A 9160-nucleotide genomic window follows, 5' to 3' on the forward strand; every position below is an offset into this window, starting at 1 on the left:
TTGAGGTCCTAGTCCTTACTTGAAACTCGATTGCTGGTTTCTTGGTAAGCATGAGCAGAAGCACGACGTAAGATCTACAGTCGTTTGCATATCAAATTGCAGTCGACGCGCGCGCCGCGGGGCTGTTTGCCCGTGTTTGCAACGCCGTGAGCGAGCGCCTCTCTGCCTGTTTGGGACCGGCCTCCGTCAACCCATTGTGGCCATCAAGTACAAAAAGCTTCTCCTGCACTGAAAGCCAACAAGGCATTGCTAGGAGCCATACTGTATGTACTATCAACCCGCTACGACATTTTTTAGGGATTTTGTCTGTTTTCATTGAGGGTGCACCCACCGAAGTGGCAGTCCTAGCCGGTACCCGACGGCGGAGCAAACACGAACAAACAGGCTCGACGCGCGCACGACACTGCAGTTTGATATGCAAACGAATGTAGGTGTTGTACTCGATTGCACTGAGGTTTGATGGCGGCAAATGAACCGATATGCTCGGCTACTCTCGACCAGCGCTTGTCATTAGTCTTGAAGTCAGTCAACCTCTCCTGTCGATGACATTGCCCGAGCTATATGCACTCATGGTAAGTAAAGTATATTAATAACACAAAGAATGCATCATAATGCATGCTGGGAGACACAAAACCCAACAAAGGTCCATGGTGAGTAGGATTCCCCAGGCGCTGAGTCGCTTAGATCAGCTGCTATGTATGCGGATCAATCCAATCCGATCCAAGCGACACCGGAGTCGAACTGTAGTTGTGCTTCCATGGGCAGTGTCAACTCCCAGGCCCAGTGAAAACGTGCGTGATTTCAGTCGATATAGAACGGGTCAAGTCGCGTCCGGCCGTATGCGCTTGTGCCGTGTCGATGTAGATTGGGCGAGCGATTTTAGGCGCCCATCTGACGTCTTTAACAGGCTCTATGGTCGCCGGATCGGACGTGCATGTCTCTATGAGCTGGTGACGTCTGTGTGTCCTTACATGTCTCTAAGACTATCATGGAACTCCTAAGGTGACCCCAACACTGTCCTTAGCATTAGCTTAGTGTCCCTAACATTGCTCTAAGTGGCCTTCACACCTGTGTAAGCGTCTACATATCTCCAAGACCTTCAGTTGATCTGGCTTCGGGGTGTCCGGCCTTGTGTTCTCCCTGTGGGAAGCCTGCCCTCAACATGACGTATGTCGACGTCAGTCGGATGGGCGTACTTGTCTGGAGGGTTTGCTCTTGCCCTCCATCTTGTCCTCTACCCCCCTTTTCCTCCTGCTCTCTCTTTGGCTGTCTGGCCCCCTTTGGGCGCAGAAGACCATTGACATGCAGGTTATAAGTGAGTAGCGCTCCAGGTGCCTGAACCCCGCAGATCGAAAGGTATGCCTTTGTTTCTGATATCCGCATGTACCCATTACTACCCAACGAACAGAACACAGCGGGGAGGAGTTATGGACCATGTATCTGGTATGTCCATCAACACCGTCTCTGAGCCCTCTTACTGACAACATCAGGATCAAAGACACCTTACGGAACCAAAGTCCGCCTGCGGTCTTAGACAAAGTAATGTAGTTTTCACTCCTTTGCCAACTCATCCTCTCGAGTTCTGTCTGGCGCCCCCTTTGAGGTGATGACCGGTTCCGTGCCTCATGACTACATATGTGCAAGCTGACTCACCCTCATCTAGCCGTTGATTCTCCTTGCTCAAAGTTGGATATATTCACCTCCAACATCGCAACTCTTTCCTTGGCTCTGTCTAATAACTCACGGGTTCGGCTCAACATTATCATACATGTGCGCCAGCAAAGCAGCGTCTGCACAGAACCCAATTGCGCCCGTTAGTAGCTGTACAGTACCATGTAGTAATACAATATTATACGACAGAATACAGTGATATCACCCAAATCATCCAATGGTGTCTCCCAATACAGATCAGCAAAACCCAAAATTGCCCGACCGTAACCGATTGCTCACGGCCACAGTCGACCCAAATCAGCGGGATTCGTATTCGTGTTGGGTCCTCATACGACGTTACACAGCCGAATACTACAGCCGTCGTATATAGTCCGGATGGTCGTAAAATGTCGGGTTGCACAACTACATACAATCGAATTCGACCGAATTCGACCTGAATCGGGCACGTTTTCACTGGGTCCCAGGTCCTACAACAAGGTAAAGTTCTAGCCTACTTCCTGGACAAATATACTCGCTAAGGTGAAATCCACAGACAACAGTAGAAACACACAGCAAGATCTGAGAGTACAATAAATGTACAATTATACCTCCATAATCGCCGCTATACGAAGCTTCCATCGACGCAAGCAAGGGTTGGACACTTCTATGTGAAGACTTCCGGTGCCAGTTGCCCCTGGGCGCGTAGTAAGTACTTGTCAGAAAGCCTTACAGTGTGCCGTCCGAACCAAGCGCCGACCGGGAGATCGGCCTCTTCTATATCATCGACTTACTAGGTTTCGTTCCTGCGGGTCGGCGGTCTTGGGACAATGCTTGCGGTATCACAACTTTCATTTAAAACAAACCCTTTTGGGAGACCAGCCCTTCGCTTCTCATACGAGGTATCAGAGAACACTACATCGGATTCGAAGGTCCGAAACACGGCCATGTATGCGCATAATACATTGAATACAGTATGAGGTCCGTGCCCTTCATCGTTCTTACACATCCTTACTGCACAGCAGGTCCCCACCCCCTGTTCTATCAGTACGCCGCCCCCGCAGCGGTGCCTCCAGCCCCGTATCCAGGAGCTGCGCCGCCCACCATCGGCCTGAACGGCGTCGGTCCTGGTCCACCAGCACCGTAGACGGCTGCTCCTCGTGCTCCTAGTCCCGCACCTTGGGCTGTCATTCCTCCTGAGCCTGCTCCCATTCCTCCTACTGGGGCGCCGTATCCTCCCGCCCCGGCTTGTGGTCCAAAGCCTGCTCCGGGAGCACCCATGCCCATCCCTCCTCCTACCCCGCCTGCTCCTGGAACTCTCATTCCACCTGCTGCGCCTAGGCCTGCTCCTGCTCCTGCTCCTGCTCCTGCGCCCGCGCCCGCGCCCGCGCCGTATGGTCCTCCTGCCGTCGCGGGGTACCCTCCATACGCCATCCCCATCTGAGGATTCGCTGCCATCTGAGGATTCGCCGCCATCTGGTTCGCCGCCATCTGATTCTGGCCGCTCGCCATCCGAGGGTTATACGCCATTTGGTTCGCCATCTGAGGGTTATACGCCATCTGGCCCGCCATCCGAGGGTCTCCCATCTGACCCATCATCCCCGACGCCCCGGCACCAGCCGCGCCCTCCTCGTTCGCCTCCTCCTGCTCCGCGACCTCCTCCCCGACCGCGCTCCCCGCATTGCTCCCGCCGAGCAAGCCCGCGGCGGGCGGGGCGACGGACGTGCCCGCTGTCGCGCCTGCGAGCGCGTTCCCGCGCCGGGCGAAGGCGCCGCAGGTGAAGACGTTGACGATCGCCATGAGGACCTGGTCGGTGCCGAGCGGGTCAGCGCGCCTTGACAGGCTAAGGATTTGAAAGATATGGGTCTCGAGACGACGCTGGCGCAGCCGAACGTGCCCTTCCCGAGAGAATCGATCGCGATCACGATCGCATGCGAGGTCGGGCATGGCATGGCTAGGAGCGTGCGCGCGGTAGACGGGATGGAGAGGAGAATCGCACGAGGGACAACGTAAAGCAAGATACTCACCGATGCGATCCCCCCAATAATGGTCTGCAGCACCGTAGCCACACCGTTGACCAGTGTCATGAACGCATTTGCGATCAAGGATATGATATTGCCCTGCGACCCGTCGAAGAGACGACTGGTAAGCGTTCCAGTTTCGTCGACGATCGCTCGAATATGACGCGTACGTTCAGAAGAGCCGATCACGTACCATGTCTGAACGTGGATCCCTGGAGTCTGGAAGCTGGGTATCTTTATGAAGAGGTGCGGAAAGTCTGTGTTCGGTTAGGGTGTGTTCAAGAGTGTTCGTTCTGATGTGTGTGGGTATCGTCGTATGGATTGTCGAACGCAAGCAGCAGACGCAGTAACTATGCGGCCGTTCATCTCCAGAGGCTCGTGATTATATATAACGCGCTGAGGACTGTGGAGTGTCAGGTAATGGCGGGACTCGTGCTGGAAGAAGAGCGCGTCGACGTTCCATTGGTGACGTCATACTATCCGAACCTTGCACATAGTTTGCGGCCGAAGCTCGCAGCACTGGCCGTACCAGGGTCTGTGCGATTACTCTGAGTAATGACGTTGCCCGGGAAGTGGGACAGCGTACTCCGTGGTGGACAAGCATGATACATTCGAAATCACACACGGTCATCCTGGCGTACTTATCTCCAAATAGATCTATTTAGATTGTGGAACCCAGCTTCGCTACAAAGCCCGAGACCCGTGGAAAAATCAATATACAGCAAGGTCCAAAGCCGGATGCCCAAACGCGGCGTCCCTAGTCAACAACCATCCCAGTGAGCAGCAGCAACGGTAGCATGACGACCGAGAAAGGACAGGTATAATTTATGTTATGTACCGATTAACCAAGTGGAGATATATACGAGTCGCCCAGGGGAGGGTACTGCTAAATACGCTATGCTGACCCCTGCCCCTGGACGCTAGATAGCACAGATGAGCATTGTGTGATACAACAAGCGAAGCATGGAGACAGCTAGTGGTGGACGCGGCATGAGAGGCGGTCGGTTTTCGCTCAGAAGGAACAGAAGCAGCCCGGCCACTAGTGGTCGTAGTGATCAGGAGGCCCGTCGAAGGGGTGAAGACCCGCTATCCGGTCCTCGATGACCTGGACGACGGCCGGAGGGTATACTGGGATCTGGGTGCCCTGGAAGCCTTCGGGGTAGTCGACCGGTGGCTCATTAGGGTATGTTCGGGCGCTGATTGAGTTGGGTCGAGTGTCAGACGTCACCGCTGCGAAGTACGCACGCTACCGAGTAGCGGCGGCGAAGAGAAGGGATACGCACGTGTCGTTCCATATCGCAAAGTGCCGCATGCCCAACGCCTGCGACGTCCAGTGGTAGTCGTGCGCGAAGCCGCCGGGGATGAAGATCTCGATGACCGACGAGACGGGCGTCACTGGCATCATGAGCAGATGCTGCGAGTACAACGCGTCGGCATCGACGGCCTCAGCATCCGCATCTACTACTACAGGATACAGGATACTCACCGTGAGACCATTGCCATGCACCCCAAGCATGATCTGCGCAGAAGAGTGGCTCCAGTCAGACGCCAGGCCAGACAAGCGGATATAAGGAGGTAGGGGAACCCAACACGCACCGTCGTCCGCGCAGCGATCGCCAGCTGCTGCTCCTTGCTCAGCTTCTCCGCCTCGACGACGTTCAGCTCCCACCCGTGCTTCTTGACCATCTCCTCCAGCGCCGCCACGAGCGCCGCGTGGTCCTCCTCGAGCAGATGCCGGCTCGCGCGCGACGACTGCCTGCTGATGTACGTGATCACGATGTCCTTGTCCGACAGCCCTGACGCCACCTTCGTGCTGCTCCCCTGCTGCTGCTGCTGCTGCTGCTGCTGTTGCTGCCGGTCGATCCCCGCGAGCGGCTTGAGCTTGTTCCGGCCCGCGACCACCGCGTCCGCCTTCACGCCCAAGTCCAGCGTGCGCTCGTCGATCCCCGCGAAGCGCAGCACCCCGCGCCGCACGGGCTCCCACCAGAGCTTCGTGAGGTTGCCCGCCTTGCGCATGTGCTCCGTCGCCTCCGACGCGATGCGCTGGTTCTGCGAGCCGCACAGCGCGCCCTTGAACGCCGCGGAGCGGTCCGTGAACAGCACCGTGTCGAAGTGCCACGCGCGCCGCGGGTGGTCCGGGTTCGACGTCGCGAGGATCCGATCGTCCCAGTCGTCCTCGACCTCGACGTCGAGCGCGGGGAACGCGGACCGGAGGACGTACGAGTTGAATCCGGGGCGGTCGCGCCAGCCGTTCGCGTCCGCGTTGGCGAAGATGAGCCGGTGGAGCGGGGGCACGTCCGAGACCGCGGCGGACTCGGGTTTGACGACGGCGTTGAACGTGCCCTGCCAGAACGCCCAAGCGCCGAAGAGCCATTCGGCGACAAAGTGGTAGTAGTGATCGAGGAACTGGGAAGGCTCGTTGATGATCGCGGTGTTGCCTGATACAGACCATATCCGGTTCTTCTCCATCTACAGAGCGCGTCAGATGCCTTGCGCATCAAGGGCAGGGTGAGTATTGGCACGTACCTTGTCGAGGTCGCCGCCCCAGAGGTCGCGCGCTTCCTCTGGCGTAAGGAAACTCATATCCTGTGAAGTGGGCAAACGTGCTTGGATATTCTCCGGGGTGGAATCGGCTTTCAAACCGGTGGATGTCATATAGAGGATGTCGGGGAAGGATTTTGGTCTTGATGTGACTATGTATACTGTCCCATTGGACATGTACAGGTTGCGGAAGACCGTCCATCCTGGTGCATGTGACAGCAACGTAGTCTCAGGAATCTTGTAGGCTATATCGGCGACGGCAGGGACATCCACCACTGGTTTGATAGGCTCCTCCGGGGGCTCCTGCCGTTGATGTGGCGCGGGCACGGGTGCTGCGTCTGGCTGCACGGGGGCGTTGTCCACAGGACGTCGGAATGGATCATGATCGTGTGGGGATATCGGGTTGCCATGAACAGCGTTCACGTTTGAGGGGAAGTCGGAGTCGACCTGAGAGATGTTGTTTCAGCATTCCGTACAAGCGGGCGGCGGAGAATGCGGATTATGTATGAGGGATAATAGGGCGGCCTGGGAATGGTACAAGAGCGACCAAGGACTACAGGGTGCACGATGAAATGCTGACAGACTCCGTTGCATTGACAGCTGACGAAGACAGAAAGCACATGTCCAGCGAGCAGCGAGGAAGGGAAGAAGATATACGGTGCCTGCCTAGGAAGCGCTGCATTCCGTCATAACATTCAACTCGTCCGCGAGCAGGCCCCTCGAGCTCTTCGCCGAAGCAGCACTCTCGGAGTCCTCAGCGTCCACCTCATCCCAAGTTGGCCCATGTCCACTATGCCCCTAGAGTTCCAGCGCCTCGTTGCATAAATTACGGCGCTACAGTCCTATACTTCCCTTCCTCCGCTGGCTAGACTGACGGAGAACGCCCGGTTTGGCACGCGCAAGATGCAAGACACGCAGGAGTTCAGGGGACAAGACGGATACTCACCTGCGTCTGGACTACAATCGAGCTCGTTTGCTCGGTGAACGGCCCGAGGAAGCTAGTCGTGAAATGCATGCCAGCGGCGCCGAGGAAGATGAGCGCGACATCGCGGAACGTCCGAGGGCGTGTGAGGCCAACCATGGTGGTCGCCGGCTAGAGCAAGGAGAGAGGGGCAAAGGAGGGGAAGTCTAGCAGTCTGCACGGATCAGAGACATATAACAGAGCATGCCCGGACCCGCCATCGAGGCAGATGCTGCTCAGGGTTTCTTGCCAGATCTCCTGTCTCACGCCAGGTCACTACCGCCCACCCTCTCTTCGTGCGGAGCGCGAATCAGCGCGTCCGGCAGGGCGCGTCAACCAATCAGAGTCCGGCGGAGTTGAGCGGCTAGGGGACGGTCGTATAAACTCGGTCCCATTGGGATGCCATGGGCTCCTCCTACGCGGACATGTTTGGCCGCACAACCGCCTCTGATGCACGATGTCCCATCGAATCGCTGAGCCCAGTGGCGGCGCTGAGCGTTTCCCATTCAACCCACTTTAATCCCGCCCGCGCTCGCTATTGACAGACAGGAGCATCTAGCGGCGGCGAAGCAATGCCGTATGGAATCGTTTCGCCACTGGGGTTGAGCGCTTGAGCACCGACAGGTAGCGGTGAGTAGTGTCTGATCCGCGATGTCCGGTAATTTTCTGTGCCCATTCGATTCCAGCACGTTCGACCTACGATTCTCTGTGACGAATTTGCTCTCTTGGGCCGTATGGAGGGCTCTTCACTGATAGCGCTCACTGTCTTTCACGAGGCCTGCACGAAACGTGGAAGGTCGTGAACGATGCGGACATGAACCCCTTGTCGCCCGCGAAGGACGACGTCGATCTCAGCGGCGGGCAGTGTAGGGATGGGAAAGGACAGTGTCTTGAGACCATCAGCGGCATGTGGGACTGACAGATTCTCTACAGACACGTCGGTCCGACGCCTGCGCTGGGCCTGGCCTTCCTTGTAATTGTCCCTCCGCTCTTACTTTACTCCCCCGCAGGGCAGGCAAGCCCATCAATATCGCCCAAGTTGCCCATAACATAACAACGATCCGTCGTTGTGCAAGAGAACCTCCGGATTGCATCTATAACGAGGAGGAGACCATATGGTGGAGAAGAGTTTCTGGAAGGTCGACAGGCGCTCTCATTATCACCGTCAAGGAACAGCAGTCCGCATCTCGATACAGATACTAGAATGCGCCGCGGGCATAAGGCGTGGACTCATCACCGGCGTAGGGCGAGCATTCACTTCGACCGTTCGGTCGGGGCTAAGCGAGCTCCAATGACGGGAGACTCCCCTTGAAAAGCAACTTCCCATCGGTCGCCTTCGTGCCTAAATTCGTACGATACCCGCAACCAAGCCTCCGTACCGATCCTTTCCATTACGCTCAAGCTAGCTACTTCCCGACCAGACCGCCATGAAGTCCGTCATGAACCACAATCACGTCTGCCCCTCCCTCATTCCCTCTATTCCCCGGGGCCTCAGGCACCCTATTTGTAGTACCGGTAATGATGCAGAACGCATGATCTGTCCACTCTCCTCCGCTCAGCTTCCTGTCGCGGCTAATCAGAGGTGTGCGGGTCAAGACTCGACCCCTTGACCCTCTCGGCTTGACCCCGGGGTCTGACTCGGGGTCTGACCCGGGTCTGACCTTTTCAAGGGGTTAACACGTGATGCACGGTCGGCCCTCGCGTAGAATAGTCGACCGCGTACTACCGGGAGCGCCGGAAGGGTGAAAGTGCCCAGCTGGCAGCTTGAGCGCAAGGCGGACTCATATAGGGGTGCTCAATTCTTGTCGGTCGCTCAGTTGCTCGCGCGCCTATTGGGCGCCTGACTACCTGAATTCAAGGTCAGCTCAAGCGCCTGCAGCGCAGCGAGCAGAGACATGCAGGCAGTGGGGATAGGCAGCGCCCGCTAGACTCCGATGAGGCGCTCTCGAGGATCTTGGTGGTATTATGGGACTTCCAACGGTTTGTTCCC

General features: G+C 56.9%; 3 protein-coding genes across 3 annotated transcripts; all 3 read right to left on the bottom strand.

The window, feature by feature from the left end:
* Window positions 1-1195: 1195 nt before the first annotated feature.
* DICSQDRAFT_139572 (uncharacterized protein) lies at window positions 1196-1851 on the bottom strand. Its single transcript, XM_007368976.1, has 4 exons — window positions 1664-1851; window positions 1491-1603; window positions 1409-1443; window positions 1196-1356 (listed from the first exon to the last, which is right to left on the bottom strand). The coding sequence occupies exons 1-3, from the start codon at window positions 1758-1760 to the stop codon at window positions 1426-1428; spliced, it is 228 nt and encodes a 75-aa protein (XP_007369038.1). The 5' UTR covers window positions 1761-1851; the 3' UTR covers window positions 1196-1356; window positions 1409-1425.
* Window positions 1852-2691: 840 nt separating this feature from the next.
* On the bottom strand, window positions 2692-3767 carry DICSQDRAFT_182701 (uncharacterized protein; the record flags this gene model as incomplete). The annotated part of the gene is made up of 1 exon (XM_007368977.1): window positions 2692-3767. Exon 1 carries the CDS (start codon window positions 3592-3594, stop codon window positions 2692-2694), a length of 903 nt encoding a protein of 300 aa, XP_007369039.1. The 5' UTR covers window positions 3595-3767.
* A 564-nt stretch (window positions 3768-4331) lies between these two features.
* DICSQDRAFT_182702 (uncharacterized protein) lies at window positions 4332-7332 on the bottom strand. The gene is made up of 5 exons (XM_007368978.1): window positions 7156-7332; window positions 6195-6656; window positions 5265-6137; window positions 4952-5187; window positions 4332-4864 (listed from the first exon to the last, which is right to left on the bottom strand). Exons 1-5 carry the CDS (start codon window positions 7288-7290, stop codon window positions 4708-4710), a joined length of 1863 nt encoding a protein of 620 aa, XP_007369040.1. The 5' UTR covers window positions 7291-7332; the 3' UTR covers window positions 4332-4707.
* Window positions 7333-9160: the final 1828 nt, after the last annotated feature.

Source organism: Dichomitus squalens (genome assembly GCF_000275845.1).
Source record: "Dichomitus squalens LYAD-421 SS1 unplaced genomic scaffold DICSQscaffold_42, whole genome shotgun sequence".
Classification (NCBI taxonomy): Eukaryota; Fungi; Basidiomycota; class Agaricomycetes; order Polyporales; family Polyporaceae; genus Dichomitus; species Dichomitus squalens.

Bases quoted from the DNA above. Each gene is read 5' to 3' on its own strand.
- DICSQDRAFT_182702 (XM_007368978.1), bottom strand. From the start codon at position 7,290: ATGGTTGGCCTCACACGCCCTCGGACGTTCCGCGATGTCGCGCTCATC. The intron at 6,657-7,155 runs GTGAGTATCCGT...AACATCTCTCAG, and splicing joins CGATTGTAGTCCAGACGCAG to GTCGACTCCGACTTCCCCTC. The intron at 4,865-4,951 runs GTGCGTATCCCT...CAACTCAATCAG, and splicing joins TTTGCGATATGGAACGACAC to CGCCCGAACATACCCTAATG.
- DICSQDRAFT_139572 (XM_007368976.1), bottom strand. From the start codon at position 1,760: ATGTTGAGCCGAACCCGTGAGTTATTAGACAGAGCCAAGGAAAGAGTT. The intron at 1,604-1,663 runs CTAGATGAGGGT...ACCGGTCATCAC, and splicing joins TGAGCAAGGAGAATCAACGG to CTCAAAGGGGGCGCCAGACA.